The sequence below is a fragment of the Balaenoptera acutorostrata genome, chromosome 17, assembly GCF_949987535.1.
Source record: "Balaenoptera acutorostrata chromosome 17, mBalAcu1.1, whole genome shotgun sequence".
In the NCBI taxonomy this organism is placed as follows: Eukaryota; Metazoa; Chordata; class Mammalia; order Artiodactyla; family Balaenopteridae; genus Balaenoptera; species Balaenoptera acutorostrata.
Genome location: NC_080080.1, coordinates 64,107,517 through 64,126,683, shown reverse-complemented (window position 1 = coordinate 64,126,683; position 19,167 = coordinate 64,107,517). Strand labels below are relative to the sequence as shown.

The following is a 19,167-nucleotide window of genomic DNA, read 5'->3' as shown; positions in this document are numbered from 1 at the left end:
CTATTTACAATAGCCAGGACATGGAAGCAACCTAAGTGTCCATCGACAGATGAATGGATAAAGAAGATGTGGCACATATATACAATGGAATATTACTCAGCCATAAAAAGAAACAAAATTGAGTTATTTGTAGTGAGGTGGATGGACCTAGAGTCTGTCATACAGAGTGAAGTAAGTCAGAAAGAGAAAAACAAATACCGTATGCTAACACATATATATGGAATCTAAGAAAAAAAAAAAACGGTCATGAAGAACCTAGGGGTAAGACGGGAATAAAGACACAGACCTACTAGAGAATGGAATTGAGGATACGGGGAGGGGGAAGGGTAAGCTGGGACAAAGTGGAGAGTGGCATGGACATATATACACTACCAAATGTAAAATAGATAGCTAGTGGGAAGCAACCGCATAGCACAGGGAGATCAGCTCGGTGGTTTGTGACCACCTAGAGGGGTGGGATAGGGAGGGTGGGAGGGAGGGAGACGTAAGAGGGAAGAGATATGGGAACATATGTATACGTATAACTGATTCACTTTGTTATAAAGCAGAAACTAACACACCATTGTAAAGCAATTATACTCCAATAAAGATGTTAAAAAAATAAAAATAAAAATAAAAAAAATCCTTTTTTCAGATAACATAATATTAATAACTTTCCATGTAATAAACAGTCATCTGCAATCTTATCAATAGATGACTATAATTTTATTGCATAGGCTAGATCATAACTTTTTAAGCTGATTTTCTAATAGGGCATTCGGGCTGTTTTGAAAATTTTGTATTACAATCTTTTAACACATTTTTCAATTATTCAGTTGAATTGCACAAAGTAGAACGTATTAAAGGCTATGTACATTTTTAAGATGTTATGACCAGGCCTTGTTATAAATAAATGAATTATAAAATGAAAAAAAAATCATCTTATAGACTCTATGCAGAAATCTTAATTTAAATTAAAAAATGTGATTTAAACGAAAATAATTTAAGTATTTTAACAGTTTAATATTTTTTAAAGAAAGCACTGTTAATCTGCCCTTCCGCATTATAAAATTCTTCTGTACTTTACGTTCTTCCCTTACTTTACATTCCTATTGTTAGGGGTGACATCACATATTTGAAGAGACGTTTTATTAAGTTTCCTTAATTTAGTCCGGGCCTGCTGTGCATCTTGAGAGTGGTCACAAGAGACTAACAGGGGTTAGGCAAAGGAAGGGGGCCTGGCAGGGAGGGCATTCCAGGCAGAGGGAGCTGCTTGTGCAAAGAGCACGGGAAACGGTCTGCAACAAACCACCCAGGCTGGGTTATGTGCTTCCAGGTGGGCCCTCCAGCCTGCAGCCCCGCCTCACTCCCAGCTCCTGTCCTGCTGCACAGGAACCTGCCAGCGTATCTGGTCTTAACAACACGTTTCCTTTCTTATTCATCTCTGTATTCCTAGGGCCTAGTGCCATGTTTGGACAGGGCTGGCACTAAATAAATGTTTGCCAAATGATGTTTCTTTAGCCTAATAATTTCTGATAGTGATATTTTGTTCCCGTGCGTTGCCAAGAAAGAAACAGGCCAACATATCTATCTTGCTCGCTGGGTATGTCCCTTGAGCACAAATCTTAGAAAGCGTAATTTCACAAATTCAAGAATGGACATTCGGATACCTGAATTGCATTGTCATAAGGCAACAGATTCCCAAGCACTTAATGTGAGGACTGCTTTATTGGTACTTCTTAAAAAACAGCTGTGTCTAGTATCACGTACATGGAATTCCTCTTTCGTGGCAGGGCTCCTACATGTCATTGTTCCTCAGGGTTACCGTCTGAGCTCTTTACATACAGTACAAATCTTTCTGAGTTCCAGGCCCACGGCCCCTTTTGTCTTTTGGGCATCTCAAAATTTAAGAAGTCAAAAATCCAAACTCATCTTCTTTAAACCTGTACCTTCCTCCCTGGTCCCTTGTTTCAATAAACAGGACCAGCATCCTTCTAGCTGTCCAGGCCAGAAACCCGAGTCACTGACTCTTCTGGGTTCACCACACCATCAACCAAGTCCTACTGGGTCTGCCTGGGAGGCTCTCGCCCATACATTCACTTCTTCCCACCTCCACTGCCACTGCTTAGCTCACCCCACGGGCTCTTACCTAGATTCCTGGTCAGCCGATTACAACTTAATCTGTCTCCAGTTTTATTGCCTGCCCCTTCCACTTCCCAATCTCTATACCACCTGCAAACAGACTGATCTTTCTAATACTTGATCATGTAATTCTTCTGCCTGAAACTATCAACAGGTCTCCTCTGTCTTCGGGATAACATCTGAATTCCTTATAGGTCAGTGAGCCCCTGCTTACTTCTCCACCTCATCTCTCAACAACCGCCACCTAGCACCCTCTTTTCCAGCCATACCAAACATTTTACAGCCTCCCAAATACACGAGTGCCACTGTCCTCTGCACCACCCTCCACCTTCTTCTGGAAAACATCTACCCATCCTTTGGTTCCCAGCTTGATACCACCTGCAGAATCTCGCCTCCAGCCCCAGCCTATGATTAAGCTCCTCCTGTGTGCTACCTAAACTCACAGCAAGGTGCCTATCATCCAATAGGTAACTGCTTTTTCAATCTGTACCAACCAGATGCTATGACAGAAAGGACTAGGTCCTAATCATAATTTTACATTTACATAGTACGTAATCGGTGAGTGGCTGGAATTAATATTTCACTGAGATAAGAAAGCAAACCTTATAAAATGGGCTGTCTTTTCTGGGAATCCAGGCCAGGCTGTTAACTAACTTGTTAACAGATGACAGATACGGGCTAAAGGTACCACGCTGTCAGGGCATTTGCATCTTTGCAAGGTAGCCTGTCAGTCCATAGCTCAACTGATTCTGAAATCATTGGGAGGAGTCGGAGGGGGTGTGAACAAGTGACTAGGGCTGGTGGAGGGTGGGTGGAGGCCCATCATCTGACACCCCACCATCCTCGCTCTTGAACCCTAAACTTCAGCTTCTATGGGATATTTCCTCAACAAGTTTTGACTAAGAGGCTCCCCCTATGAATCTCAGGCCTTTCCCCTAATAGACGGAAGTATACGTATGAAATCTTGAAATCCTAATTCCAAAATGCTCCCTCACCAATGTAAAAAATAAAAAAATAAAAAGAAATGAAACTGAGAGGGACACTTAGACCAAGCAACTGAGCTCAAAATTTGATTGACTTGATACTGTAAAATTTAGCAAAAAATTTTACCTCATTTAAAAGTTTTTAGATGCTAACAAAAAATATAACACAATGATTTGTTAATCTCTGGCATAACGGATCAGTTTTAAAATACTAGAAAGTAAATTAAAAATTAATTGTATTGTACTTGGCTTGAATAAGTTTCTTTTGGCGCACAGGGAAATCCTAAGATTTGACTTCAAAGAGCTGTACTATTTTTGAGGCAATCTGGATTCCTTACACGTTAATTAAATTTCTGATAAAGCAGCTTATTCTGAATTGAGCATATTATACAAATAAATGTGAAACACCAACTGAAACAGAAGGGCAAAATTATTAAAAGCTGATTTGGTTGTATTCCCAAGAGGCCACTGGACTGAAGCTGAGTGACTTACATAAATACCTTTGGCATTTGTTGGATCCTGTTCCTAAACACAATGTTCATATTTCATCTATAATAAGAAAAGCATCTCAAAGATTTGCAAGGCACTAGTCTTGCAAGCGTCCAGTTTGGTGTCTTGAGTAAAGTGAGATTGGTAGAGTCAGCTTAATCCATGACGGAAAGTTGTGAGCTGGGTGCTCGGGCCGTCTGGCAGCTGCCGCTCCCAGGTGCTGCCCCGCTAGGTTAGCACGCGCACAGAACCCTGCCACTGGCCCCAAAACAGCTTCTCCGGGGCGAAGCCCAAGTTCCTATGGAGCACACGGGATGGAACTTGAACCCAATCACACCTTCGCCTTTCCGGAAAACAGTTCAGCAGGGTGGTTTCCATTACAACGAAGCTGTACTAAAAAGTAACTGCTGCCTTAAGGCTCCACATTGACTGAATCAGGAAAGTGTCCTATTTCACAGCTAAATGAGATGGAATCTGCCGAAATTTGTACTGTCTGGGGCAAGCTCAGATTTCTGCAGTTAAAACCAGGCCAACGTGTGTCCCCCAAGCCTAGGCTATCATCACCCTGGACTGTTTTTTCCCTCCAGCCTTCACAGCTGGTTTCCACCCAGCAGGTCTCTGCAGAATTGACTATTACCTCACGTGCCACTCACACCACTTACGGGCACCTTCTCCTCGCCCTCCCTGTTCAAAGTGGAGAGCCACGCTTACACGATTCAGGGTTTAAAAAGGAATGTTTCTAATGGCCCTAGAGCCTGGATACCTGTGTGGTCCTCCCATCATGGTGGCCCAAGACTGAGTTTCATTAAATCTGTATTGCTTGGACCTACCTGTGAATATTTAAAACTCAGGCTCACCTCAATGCCTCAGGGTTTCTGAATGGGCCTGGCCCTGGGAGGGCTGGAGGAAGAATTTTTTTTAAGAAAGATATTTAGAGATGAGATGGCCTAAGAACGTTTTATAAGGTGCTCATGATACAATGTGTTCCCATGTCATGCGTTAATGACCTGTTAAGCCATCATGTCATATGACGTCAGAGCTGAAGGAGAAGAGCAGGGCAAGGGCTTTCTCTGTGCTTCCCAGTTCGGCCTCTGGACTAGCATTATATAGCCAAGCTCTGCCCCCTGCTTAGGGGCAGGACAGGGCTGACGCCTAGGTTATCTTTGTGGTTTCAGCTGCTCTCTCCACACACCCAGAGAATTCTCAGTGACTGCTCGGCCCCTTAAGAAGTCCTGGGCCCCGTGATAGGAAGAAGCATGTCTTTCTTTCAACAGCCTGGAGAGGAACGTGAGGAAATTAGAGCGGGTGCCTCACTTGCTCCCATGGAAAATGGGCAACCTTTGGTTAAAAACGACAAACATGTATTTAAAACTCTGATGTGCAATACAGAAACCACAACACACGTAAAGGATAATGGTGACCGACGCTAACATATCCAAACAATATGACAATATATTGACAATATATTGAGTCCACACCGACTGAGGCTGGGAAAGGGGTGAGTCTGGACACACACGTCTGCACACAGGCGGTCAAGCCTGGTGGACTTAACTCCGTTCCTTTTTGCTTAGCCCTATTTCTGCTCCCCAAGCCTTCCTTCCCTTCCTGCTTCCATATTTACCTCCATCTCAGGCTGGCTTCTTGGTCTTCTATCAACCTTCACTTTTGGGAATGGTACTTGTAGGATCAACACATTTTCTAAAACATTAACTAGACGTAGGGATTTACAGGTTCAAGTCCCATGACACCCACTCTTTCACTCAACCCTTAAAACAACCCTCCCGTGAAGAAAAAGGCAAATATCAGTCCCTACACACAGAAGCTTTTCCGCACCTCAAGGCCTGAGTGTTTTAACCAAGCCTCTGGAATCTGCTCATAGGCTGGTGAGAGCAGGTGGAAAAGGCGACAGGCAGCAAAGGCAGATATGGAAGAACACAGGAGACACAACTGAAAAAAAATAACCAATGCTCTTCTCAGCCATAAATTCCCACGTTTCAGGTGATGTACCCCTCAAACTTCTTTACTTATTCAACAGCCTCTTCATTAAAATGACTTATGAGGCATTACAAGGAATCTACCTTCCTGATGAAAAATCACTTATGCTAGTAACAGTTGAAAATTAACCAGAGCCCCAGTAGAAGAAACAACAAAATTCATGGAAAAGGTAACCTAGAATTGTTTTTAAAGATGTGATATAGCCACTAATATTACAGAAAAGAAAGATAAAATATAAACTATAATATCGATTTTCAAAAGAGAAAGAGAAAACTTTTGTCCAACAGAATTTTAGAACCTCAAATGCCTTGCCCTTTACGATAACTTGGCAGATGGAGCTTCCTCCCAAAATTGGTGGTAGTAAGTTTAATTTGGATCCATAATGTGCACTGGCTCATGGTTGACTTTGCGCTTTAATAGGTGTGAATGCAGTCAAGTAATCTTGTGAGGGACTGTTCCACTGAATGTTACTGTTTGAGCTAAAGAAAAATGACCAAAAAGAAAAATGGCTGGACAAGAAAACCTTTCAAAAGGAAATAGACAGGGCTTCCCTGGTGGCGCAGTGGTTAAGAATCTGCCTGCCAATGCAGGGGACACGGGTTCGAGCCCTGGTCCAGGAAGATCCCACATGCCGCGGAGCAACTAAGCCCGTGCGCCACAGCTACTGAGCCTGCGGTCTAGAGCCCGCGAGCCACAACTACTGAGCCCACGAGCCACAACTACCGAGCCCGCATGCCACAACTACTGAGCCCGTGCACCTAGAGCCCGTGCTCCGCAACAGAAGCCACCGCAATGAGAAGCCTGCGCACCGCAACGAGGAGCAACCCCTGCTCACCGCAACAAGAGAAAGCCCGCACACAGCAACCAAAACCCAATGCAGCCAAAAATAAAAATAAATAAATAAATAAATAAATAAAAAGGAAATAGACAGCTGAATATTCAGCAAACTTAGATTTTTTTTAAAGACAATAAGCTCTTATGTTCTGCCTTATCACAAATTTTGGTGATGTCAAGTAGGATAGGCCAATGTTATTGTAGTTAGTAAAAGCTGACTTCCTGGAAATTTCTTATCGGACACTCACAGGTATCACTGGACCAGCTCATGAAGAATGGAATTATCACCTTGGCTTAACCAGAATCTGTTATTCCCTGGCTATGCTTTAGTTTTGACACTTTAATGATGTTGACCTAATTAGGGAAAAGGGCACCTCCAACACATACTTTTGCATTTTCTGCATGTCCTTGACTGTTGCCAGATTACAGGGTGATGAACTGTGAGAGCTAGGTTTCCTGCCGGAGAACTGCGGTTTAAAAACGTCTGGCAAAATGGAATTAGAAACACTGGCAGTGTACGTACCCAAAGTAGTGAGGATGTGATTCACTCATTCAACAAATATTTACTAGAGCTCTTATGAAAGTGCCCTGATCTAAACTAGCTGCTGGTAATACAAAAGTGAGCCCAGCTGCCTTCAGGGCCTGGCTCTCCAATCTAAGCTGGAGAAAGAGATATTACACAAACATACTGAAATACTATGACGATTTAGACTAACGGGGGGATTTGGACTGAGGGGGTGGGGTCGGAGGGGTAGGGGGTAGGGAAACCCTCTGTGAAGAAGAGGCTCTATGTCTAAACCAGAGTGGGGAGCAGCCCGAGGGGCTGGCCAGGGGAGCCGGGCCTGGGTACCAGCCAGAGGGAGGGATGAGCAAAGACTTCCCTGAAGGAAAGCTGTAGTGGCTGAGTCATTCTGGGCATGGAGGAAAGGGGGAGAGTGGCATGAAATTGTAATGTACCTTTTTAAAAGAGAAGGATGGGAAATATATTTTTCCTGTAGGATTAAAAAAAAAACCTGTCAGTTTAATATGTAAGCCCAAAGTCGGCAAACAGGGAATCCAATCTCTGGTTCTGCAAACGGACAGAGCAAGCTCACCAGATCCCTTGATGCTGAGGTCCTCCACGTGCTATCTGGCTGCTTCCATCCCCCTGTACAGCTACACCTGTGACAAGCACAGCAGGGCTGGGCAGGGGACATGACAGCACATTCCCTGTCTAGTGCTGCCGTTACCACCTGAAGTGGCACTAATGGTTGGCGAGAGGTTGGGAGCAGACAGCTCCACCCCACTGGCCAGCCCGACCCACCACTGACACTTCACAGTGGTCCTGGGGGATTCCCAGCCCACCACCCGACTAGCTGCAGTGAGGCTGGCCACAGAGCTAGTGAGTAAGGGTCACTATCCCATTCCCCTCTATCCTCCCTTCTTAGTTTTCTTTCTTCTAATCTAATAACAACGAAGCTAGTATAAACAAATACCTGTGGTTCTCAGATGCTTTAGGCCAGAGCTCTCCCATCCTTTTCACCACACCTCTTCCACCCTTTACCATAACTACTCCTTCTAAGGCCCAGGTTCTACAAAGCTCTTCCTCTGTCTACACCCCTCCCTAAATTATCTATTCATTTCCATGGAAGTGTGGTTCTCCAAGGGTCACTTAAATGCCTCAACCAAATGCCTCACCTTAAAATCCCTCCTTAAAATATTTTTCTCAAGGAACAGTCATTTGAACATCTCTCTTAAGGAATTATTGGAGACAAGAGTTAGTGGAGTAAAAAATGACCAAATGAGAAAAATGACCGAAATGACAGGGACAGTGGGGTGACCTTGGGCAGAACCTCAGTCTCTGCCTCTGAAAATGAGGCGCTTGAAATGTTCAGAGTTGCTCCCCTTTCTCTTGCACATTCCTTAAAAAACAAGGTGGAGACATTTTCTCAATTCCATGTGGTGATTTTTACCCTCAGGGCCAAGACAAGAGGAGAACAAAACATTTTTTAAAAAATCTTATAAGCATAAAATCATATAAACTTTTGGAATTAGAAGAGACACCTAAAGAAAGGTTATAGGAGCTGGCAAATTATTAGCATCCCTTTAAAGTTTTAACTCTTTTTTTTTTTTTCTTTAATTTTTATAAAGTTTTAACTCTTTAAGTGCTAGCCTGCTAGGAAACTTTCAGTGACTACTGATTCTATTGCATTATTTCTACCATCTACTACCTCTTCTCTGTCATCCTCGTATTCCCTGATCTATAAGAATTAAACAGGGGTCCATTAATAAGCCTTCAGAAATAAGCCTCCTGTGTTTACTGGGAAGATACACCACTCCGTCTTCAATGAAGTAAAGGAAAGATCCACAGATCTACCATGTTTTCCTGAATCTTTGGGCCGAAGATGGTTAGTTCCATGTCTCCTGATTTCCCTGAGGAGCCATTTGCAGAGAATGTAATTATTTTCCCTCAAAGCTAGGCTTTGTTTCCAGATAAAATAAGGTGATGGTACAAAAGCGGATCCATTTCCCTGGGATTTCAGAAACAAACAAAAATCTCTGTAGCATAAAAAATAACAGTGATACAATAATAATTAACACTATCAGGGAGGCAATCTGAAGCGGTCAATAACTATTAACAGATCATCTCCCTTTGTTGCTAATGTTGAACTAGTGATTTCAACAGTGGCCGCTGCTAGGAGTCTTACTTTCTAGTTCTTATTCTGCCATCACTGGGGCAGGGGAAGGGGAAGAGTGTCTTTACGTTCTTAAACTTTTGATATTTTTAAAAGCAAAAACCATTAATAACAACTGCTAGAAGGGCCAGGAAGCACTGAGCAAGTTGCAAAACTCTGTATCTAAAGTAGTCATTAAAGCAAGGCATCTGGAAAGAGACGGAACCGCAATGTGCCTTCGACATTGTTTGAGGGCGGAAACTTTCAGAAGAGTGCAGGTACATTTCTGACTCATTCTATTGGGCTTAATCATTTTCCACCTTTGATTCTGGCAGTTGTAGAACCTATGTGGTGATGTCACCAAAGGACTGACAAACATATTATTTCATATTCCACTGTTGCGAAGGACCCGGGCAGAACCACCCATCCTGTGCGTACGTACCTTGAATTTGCTATTTCCACTTTGGTTCTCGCCATGGCGGCTGCCCTTTGCGCGCCTTCGATCGCTCTGTCCACCTTCTCCCTAGTTTTTGTATTTCTTATTGGTATAAGCTGCTTCCTTATTCCCCGGACCAGAATATTATTTTTGTATTTTCCCTCTTCCTTGGAGCCGTCGGGAAACACGGTGCAGCCGTACCCGTGCCTCTTGTTATTTGCCCACTCGCCTTCATACTTCATGCCGTTGGAGCGCTCGCTGATGCCGAAGCCAGTGCGCTTGTCGTTCTTCCACTCGCCCATGTAGGTTTCCGTGGTGGTGGCGTCCACGTGGTCTTCCACCGGGCAGAAATCACAATCTACGTCGCCGAAGCTGATGGTAGAGTTGGCGTCGCTGGAGCTGATTCGGCTCATGGCCGCGTCGCTGCGGACCGAGCTGCGCTTGCTGGAGATGGAGGACTTGGATTCGGACTTGCGCAGTTTCATGCTTCCCAAGAGGGAGCCCCGGCGGAAGAGGCCGCCCTTCTTCTTGCCCGCGAGCTCGGCGTCGGCATGGAAGTTGAGTACGAAGCCCCCGCGGCTGCCGGCCGGGCTGTCAGCGGCGGCCGCGGCGTCGTGGAGCACGCTGCCGTTGCTCTGCTCGCTGCGCAGCGAGGCCAGCGACGTGCGCAGCGGCGAGCGGATCACCGTGGCCATGCCGTAGGGCACGCTCTGGCGCACGCCGTAGCCGTGCCGCATGCCGCCGGCCCACTGGCCCTGGTAGGTACCTTCGAGAGACCGCAAGAGAGCACAGCGTGAGTCTGGGGCCGAGAGGGCGCTGGCGCCTGCGAGCGCGGGGCGCGCACGGCGGGAGCCCTGCGCGCAGGCCCGGCGGCCCAAGGTCCAATCCCGCACATTGCCAAGTCAACTCTTAGGGATGCTTTTAAAATTCCATTTGTGAATCCCGTCCCTGAGATGTTGTGTCTAGACCTTTTCTGTAATTGTATATAGGCTTTTTGTATACAGCTGTGGTGGCTAAAAAGCGTGCACTGTTTACCTTTTGGAAAACTGAGATAAGGCCAGAGGAAAACTTCCACACTTAACATTATGGAATTCATCTCAGAGCAAAGGTGTGCTTGACAGTGTCCACTAAAACTTTGTTGACACCAGATCACTTTGTCAATGAATATTATGCCTTCTCAGGAATAGGATAATCTCTAATCGAAAGCATTTGTTTTCAGTAAGTTTTTCTATTACATAAATTAGCAAAGACGTTTAAAAATTAATCTGGAGCAGCTTTTTAAATAACCTTAGGAGGAACTGAATGTTAAGATTAGGGAACTTCGAATTTTCTCTTCTACATCAAGTTCATTTCCTTTTAATTAAAGGAAAATTTTAAATTAAAATATCCCCCAAAAGAAGCTATGTAGAAATTTTAAGATGTAATTACTTCTTTATTATTCCTAACTCACAATACCACAGAAGATCAATCATGATAACAGTCTGTCTTGACTTCTTTCAGTTTCTGATTATACAGAGCTACCTTGCCATTTTATATTGCCGTGAAAAGATTTCTATTGCATGGCATACATTTATTTTTAAAATACCGAGAAGTGCTGCTCATAGTTTTATATCACTGTGTTAACAAGGGCTGATTATTGCACTTAAAAGTTAAAGCCATAATGACTCCAAAGTCAAAAGTTCTGACTAATTTCAAGACTACCATCTCTTTCTGTTCATTCTGATATATTTTTGGTATATAAATAGACAGTAGCAGGGCGACAATGAAATATGAAGTGGGTCTGGTACTGTGAATGTCATATTCTGGGTAGGTCTTAACATCTATAACCTGACACCTAAGAACTTCTGAGGAGGTGGGCATAAACCCCAAAGGATAAGATAGTCAAATAGAACATTTCAGATCAAGAAGCTTTCTACTGAATATTAGCCATCTCCAAACAAGAAAGGAAACTAAATTATTTCCTTAATAATTATTTCTCTAACAGGGAAGGAAATTGAATTATTAGGAAATTGCAACTGACTTGCCCTTTTCCTGATAAAATTTTAAGTTCTAAGATAAAAGTTACACAACCTGACTTACATGCACTAAAACTACCTTATTTTTAAATACTTTGTTTAAATAAACAAGGAATGCTATAATTGTATCCTTCTAACTTTTCTACATAATGACAAGTTAATTTTGCTAGAACAACTTCCAACATACTGTTTAATATCAAGAAGTATTTACACTTTTAAAATGCAGCCATACGGTCTTAGGAATTCCTAACACTGAGGGGAAATTAACAGCTAGTTTCCTTAAACTGCTATCTCCAAAAAGTATTTAGAATTTCCAACGACGTATTGCTTGAAAAATCTAAGTGGTTTAAGGCAACAGCAATAATTAGAAAGTTTAGGTTGTTGCTTAACTGTCGAGTTGAGAAGCAGAACAATGACATTGGCTATATTCCCATCCTATTCTGTTGAGGAACAGTATATGGAAGAATTCCTCCACAGAATTGCTAGAAACCAATTTACAGTCAAAGTGTTAGTGGCTCATCTGAAATTTAAAACAGGTTTAGTTTAGTCAATGAACCTAGAAAATAAAAGGGCCTCTAGTTCTTTATGAAGCAGGTGGTTTCCACCTGCTCCCTGCTGCTCAAATAAAGTTCTAATTAGGTCCTCGCAATCCCTTAAATATAGATGCATAGTTCACAAGTTTAAAAATTATTTTCATGGGTTTGAAGTTATGTTCTATGATTCTGTACCTGGGAGCTGATTTTCTAGATGCAGCCATTTTCACTAAATAAGCTTGTAGTGGAAGGCGTCCAGTTCAGAAAGAATTCCAGTCAAATTTAGACTTTATTATGCCAAACTTAAATCTACATGCTATGAATGGGTACGTGCATGTGCAAGTATGCATATAATTAACAAAACAATGTGTCTTCCTAGATATTTTCAATAGTTTCATGACAGGTGAAAAAAGGAACCACAGCAGGATCAGAATTTGCACCAAATATTCTGGGCACCTAGACTTGGATTTCATGAGTATGGTACTAAATTATTCTTAATATTCAGGGGGTTTCTATTTCAGTAACACTTCACACACAAATCACTAATAAAATAAACCGAGTGATACTTGTCAATGGAATTATGACTTCCTTCCTCTAGTTTAATGTCACCACAAAATACATGGGATCAGATTTTCCCTAGGTCTGAAAGGGTAGCTAGGGATGGACTTGTGGTGCAGAGGCAAAAAGTAAAAAATAGGGGAAGTGATATGTCCTGTTTTGGCCAAAATCTTTGTATGAAATAAATTGTAGCAATGCACTTCCATTTAGACCCCCATTTTATGATTCAGGACTTTCTAATTAACTGATTGGCATATGAAAGAAAGAAACAGAGTAGGAATTCAATAGTGATTTTTAAGAGTTTTTTCTCCCGTTTCTAATTGGTAGCATATTAGATTTTGTTTTTGGTAGAAAAAGAAAACCACAGTCCTACAGTGATGCCAAATTTTGAGGTTTTTAAAAAATTCTTTTAAAAGTTAGTCTTAAAACAAGATGCTGATTATCCACAGTCATCCTAGACACTTATTTGAGCTTCTAGAACACATACATAGAGGACCTTTACTGTGCTACATATATATTTTGATTGCTAGGTATAGTGAATACTCTAAACCAAGAGATTTTGTTTAATTAGTAGTAACTTTAAAAGAAGACTCATTTATTTTTAGCCTTCCAAATACTGAAGTAAAAGAAATATCCATGGCCTTCTTGAAAGGTTATAAAATAATGCACACATGTGAAAGCTAAGTTTTGTATTCCAACTTTCGAGCATGAAATTTACTTATATTGTAGACCTGGGGCCTCCAATAAAATCCAATCACAAGCTAACATGTTTGTAAGGCTGTCAACCAAGGCACTCTATGCGCATTCAGAACATTTAAGGGCCCTAATTAACTACTGTGGAACTTGAAACTCATGCAGCCCATATACAAGTATTAGAGAAAGTCCCCCCCCCCTCCTTTTAATCCATGAGAACCATATTCTTCATTTATACTGTAGGATGAAAAGATGTCCTTTTTAGCAAATCCTACCATTCTGCCGTTTTGCATTTGAAACACGGCCCAACTGTTCTGAGTAAGTGAAGTGTACAAATTGTATAAGCTTTTATATAAGCAGTGGCCTGACTGGGGTTGCCGTGCGCTGGAGAAACTTTTAACTGGATCCCTTTAATACCCTCCAACTCTGAGCTGCAGAATTCTGAAATGTGACCTTGCTTCCTAAAACCCTCTTCAATTAACTGATTATGTTTATTATAAGAAAATGTATTTTGCCAAAGCATAAGACATTCATGCTTCTCAGTTTAGTACAAAAGGGAATTCATCAGATTTTGATACCTGTTTCAATAATATATGTTTCCTGGTTAGAAAAAAAAAGGGGGGGGGAACTCTGCCCTCCTATATACAAAATTTCTTTTGCAAATATTGTCTAAATATTAAAACAAGGTGAATTTTGCTCACAGCCAGCAAACCATTTCGGTCACACACCTTAGTGCAAATCGGCGATTCCGTACTGCCATTCTCAAGAGTAAAGTAGCTGTTAACTTAGCAACTATACCTTTCAATTGTATTTTTTAAAACGTAGACTCCATTGTTCATTTCTAAAGTGTTTTCCTCATAATTTGTCCAGATATCTGCAGCTCAACAATGAGTACCTTCTTTTGATGGAAAACCAATACTTCACGAAACCGAATGAAAAACAGAAAGAAAACCCCACATCCTCCGAATCCCACCTGCATCAGGTGGCCTCTCCACTCCCATAACTAGGATGTTTCCAAAATCACCTCAGATAAGGAACAATTCCCCAACATCCTAGTTAATGGGGTTCTGGCTTCTATCTTTAGGCTACTAGAGGACCAGAAGCGAAATACGACTCCACGTGAAACCAATCCCAGGAGCGGTCCGCAGCGACCGCCAGCCTCACAAGCCCAGGACGTTCGCTCTCACTCCACGGGAGTGGCGATTTCAAACCCGCCCGGGAGAGGGAGGGATCAGGAACGTAATGTGACGGGCTCAAGTGACAGCGTCCCCCTCTCCAGCCCAACCCTCCCGGGCGCGCTCCCTCCCGGTGGCAGCGCGGCGCCGGCCAGGTATATTCACGCCTTGCTCCCCCGGGTGTGCACACACCGCCCGCTCCAAGAACCGGGTCAGATGCAACCCTTGCGCACCAGTCGCGTCCCACTGCACCCTCCCGGGAAGGGCGGGCGCGGGAAGAGGGTGGGAGGCTTCCCCAGGTGTTTTGGCGGGTTTCCGGACACGTGCGCCTCGCGTCCTCCCCGCTTCCCCGCAGTCTGGGCAAAGCCCACCGCACTAGCTCGCGGAGCAGCCGAGCCGCCAGCGACGCCGCTCACCTCCGTCCCCGTAGGTCTCCACGCCGTACCCGTCCTGCAGCCCGTTACTCCAGGTACCCTCGTAGCGAGCGGGGGTGCACAGGCTCTGCCGAACCCCGTAGCGCCCCTTGAAGCCATGTGACCACTCCCCCCGGTACATCCACTTGCCCTTCGTCTCCACCCCCAGCCCGTGCCGCTTGCCCTGCGCCCAGTAGCCCTGGTAGGTGTTGCCGCTGGGCCAGGTGTAGCCTCCGACCACCTCGAAGCCGTGCGACCAGGAGCCCGAGTACTCGCCCTGGCCCTTGGGCCCCGTGCAGATGCCATGCCCGTGCGCCTTGCCCTCCTCCCAGCCGCCGCAGTAGGTGCCGCCATCGTCGAAGTCGAACCTTCCGCCCGTCATTCGGGGGGCAGCCCCGGCGCGCTCCCCGCGGGGGCACGGACGCGGGCAGAGCTGGGCACGGCAGGGTGTAGCTCGGGGGTGGAGGCCCGGCGGGCGAGCTCACGACAGCGCCCCGGGCAGCTCGCGCCGCCGCTCGGCTCCAGTCCGACGCCGCCTCCGTCCTCCCCTCTTCTCTCGCCGCTGCTGCTGCCGCCGCCGCCACCGCCACCGCCGCCTTCCTCCTTCTCCTCCTCCTCCTTCGCCGCCGCCGCCGCCCTGGCCAGCGCCGCGCGCGAGAGGACAGCCCGGGCTCCGGAACGGACCTTCAGCTGCTCCCGCCCGCCCACGTGAGCCGGGCACCGCCCCGCGCCCGCCCCTCGTCCCCTCCCCAGGCGCCGTAGGCCCGGCCCCGCGGCGCTCCCGCACCGCCCCACCCCCCCCGCCCCGGGCCCTGCCCCCAGACCCGGGAGCCGCCGCTTCCCCGGCGGGCGGGCTGGCTCGGGATCGGTCGGCGCGCGTGTGTTCGCGCAGCGGGATGTGGGTGGGAGGGCGATTGTGCCCAGGGCCGCGCGCGAGTCCCCGCCTGCCTGGAGGCGGAGGCGAGGCCGCGTGTGTGGAGGCAGCTCGCGGGCGGCGGAGGCCCCGGTGTTTGTGTTTGGGGTTTATCAGTGTGGTGAAGCGCCCATAAGTGCGGCCACGTGTGTGTTGAGGGAAAACTCATATGCGTGTTTGTCTGCACTGCATGGGGTTCGTAGTTGCATTTCTTCGGCCTTCCAATTTGTGTACTGTTGCGTTTGTCATGCTCAGCTGTCACCGTGAATTAACATCCCCCAGATATATGTATGCATGTGAGATAAGTCTGCCACAGCCTAGATAAAATTGTGCAGAATGTTCTTTTACACCTACCCATTTCGAAGCACATGTGTTTGCATTTATTTAATGAATATACAGGGGGAGAGCAATGCAGTTTGAAAAAGCACAGAATAAACTGGTGAGTTTTTTTGTTTGTAATAATAAAGAGGGGGTTTTTAACCTGTCTTTGCAGGGATGTAGGGCATTTGCTTCTACCTCAGAGCCTGTTCCCTCTAATGCCTCATTTATTGTTCTAACAACCCTAGAAATTCTTCAGCCCGGAGCTGTGTACCCAACGGGCAGACGGCTCAGTCTGTGTATGTTGTATAAGTGTCTGGAATGTACACCTGGTACCTCTCCACTGGCATCCACAGTTTAAGAAAGTAAATAGAAGCTTTCAAGGAGGAATATGGTAAGTAAAACACTGCTCTAAACTTACAGAGTCCCTGACCTACAAAACTGGAGACAGGTGTCAGCTGATCTACTTTCCAGCTGCAACACTGCTTTGTTGAATTCACTTTAGACAACTCTTTTAAACTTTTAAACCTCTATTTCACCATCTTCCAAATGGGAATGGCAAGATTCATCTTTCACTTTCTATGTTAGATAATAACTGAATATACTGTGGGTGCAGTGTAAAGCCAAACATCAGAGATTTGTTAATAGGCAAGTTGCTAAGTCAGTATTGCCTCTGGGGAAAGCAGGCACTGGTTTCAACCTCACCCTTAAAATACCCATGGGAGACACTTACTTCTCCGTGGTTCATAGCCAGGGGTCTTCGGTTAGCCTCTCAAGGACACTGCTTTGCAGAGTATTCATGGTATTCCTTAGGCTGAGAGGCTTTTGGATGACATAGTGAGCACCAGAGGCTGCCAAAGGTTCTCTCACTAGGTTTTGATAGTCAGATAAAAATATAAGGACAGGTGTCAGGGAAGGCAGCAGGGAAAAAGGAGAGTAAACTGCACAGAAAAGGAACTGAAACTGACCTTGATTGGTTCTAGCTCAGGACTGGAGCTGGCCTTTCCTGCTTATCTGGCTGAAATACTGAAAGAAAAATCTCAGTTTACACAGAACCAAATCACCAAAGAGAATTAGAAACCCTTATCCATGGCGCTGCCTGCAGAGTTGCCAGGAATAGTGCTTACCCTAGTGGCCTGAAATAATTATGCACCTTGCTCAGCATCTTGTCCTGGGCTGGGGATTGATTTAGGCCACTGGGAAAACGAGGGCCCAGGATTTTGCAGCTGAGCCATAATTCCATTTTTCTGGATCAGGAACTAGTGTAGACAGTCACATTTCCATCTGTTCTGGGGTTCTTTTTGATATGCGAAACTGTATGATTGCTCAGGCCAACATATTTTTTTCTCATTTTGAACTGGATTTCTTCATAGAGTAACCTTTGTTTCTTTGCCTTTTTATTTTTGACACACCCATGTGTGTTAGGATCTACATATATGAACATTTAAGGGCTAAACTTGTGTTTGCAAGCATGGTGGAAACATTTAATGCTTTTTCACTTTTCCTAATTAGCTCTCAGGCAAATGATGGACTTTCTGAAGTACACAGCACAGAGTAAGTACGTTTCTGGATCTATAATGGATGTGTAGTCCATCTACGGTAGATGGACAAAGGGCGTTGGTGCGAACACATCTGGGAAGAATATGGAGATTTGGGGACAGTAAATGATATGCCCATTTATCCCTTAATCTTTTCCTCTTGCTATCCCTAATAGGTGTCTTCCTTGGAAGGACCCTTCATTAAAAGAAAGAATCCACCACCAGGTGTCTGCTATTAAATTTCAATTAATCAGTCCTAACCCGACTCTGCCACTGACTCTCTTCACGGGGGAAAATTAGTATTGAATTTTTGGTAGTTCACTGAGAGATTTTTGGCAAAAAATCATACATACAAAGCATATAACCCATGCTTCCATTTACCTGCTGTCATCCCGGTGGAATGTTTCCCCAGTCTGACTGATGTGTTCGTTAACGTCAGTGTTCAGGTTCAATGGTAGTGGTTGGAGAAGACAAGGGAATGAGAACCAGGAAGAGGAAGAGGTGCTGAGAACGGTGGCACAGCACGTAAGAGGTAGAGGAATAACGCTTCAGTTTACTAGTTGGGGTTACTAATGTCCTTATTTTCCCTCTCACTCTGAACCTTTGCCCTGGATAAAGGGGGAGTTGAATTTCGCTTTAGGTGGAGATTAGTAAGAAGAGAATATGAATGTTGGTTTGACAGGTGGGGTGGGGGAGGCCATTAAAGCCCAGGGGCCAGCAGCCACGCTAGCGCTTGGTTTTTCTCCACTGTTCAAAACGCGGCGCTTGTAGATTTCCATTCTAGAGAATTTTGTAACAAAAAGTAAGCCATTTGAGTGTGAATGTCTAGTAACAACATGTTGGTGAGGATGTTTTGCTTAGAATTTGATCTTTTTTTAATAGAAGATGTGTTTAAAATTTTATTGGTGATTTCATTTTATTTACATATTAGAATTAGTTACTGAGAAGTTTTAATAAAACTACAAATGACAGAAAGCTAATCTGGAGGTGTATGCTGTCCAAAGTGTGTTTATTGATTCAAAGTGTGTAAAAAAGCAAGTAGAATTTAATTACTTGATTTATTATATAAGTCAAAATGAGTTTTACTACTGTTATATATAGGACGGATAAACAAGAAAGTCCTACTGTATAGCACAGGGAACTATATCAATATCCTATGACAAACCATAATGGAAAAGAATATGAAAAAGCATATATATGTATAACTGAATCACTTTGCTGTACAGCAGAAATTGACACAAATTGTAAATCAACTATACTTCAGTAAAATTTCAGAGTATTATTAGCATATTTGTGATTAAAGATACATAAAAATTTTAAAAACTTGCCCACAATAAATAAAAAAGTTAAGAAATATGGCCATAAGGTTTGCAGATACCATGAAGTCAGAAGAGGAAGCGACTTCGAAATTAATGATCTTCACTACTTTGAAGGAAATTACGGTATGCCAGATTACGTGGTAAGTTCTTTACATTCATTAATTCATTCAAATCTCATAA

General features: G+C 44.2%; 1 protein-coding gene across 6 annotated transcripts in view; it reads right to left on the bottom strand.

Moving 5' to 3' along the window:
* JPH1 (junctophilin 1) overlaps positions 1-15,515 on the bottom strand; it is a 78,408-nt gene extending 62,893 nt beyond the window's left edge. For 4 of the 6 annotated variants that reach the window (XM_007185066.2, XM_028167181.2, XM_007185065.2 and 1 more), the window contains exons 1-2: positions 14,903-15,499; positions 9,519-10,278 (exon numbers count right to left, since the gene is read on the bottom strand). In XM_007185066.2, coding sequence (XP_007185128.2) covers positions 9,519-10,278; positions 14,903-15,281 — 1,139 coding nt within the window. In that variant the 5' untranslated portion in view covers positions 15,282-15,499. Of the gene's footprint in view, positions 1-9,518; positions 10,279-14,902 lie in introns of all 6 variants that reach the window. The other 2 variants (XM_007185068.2, XM_007185069.3) reach the window with 2 other exon arrangements.
* Positions 15,516-19,167: the final 3,652 nt, after the last annotated feature.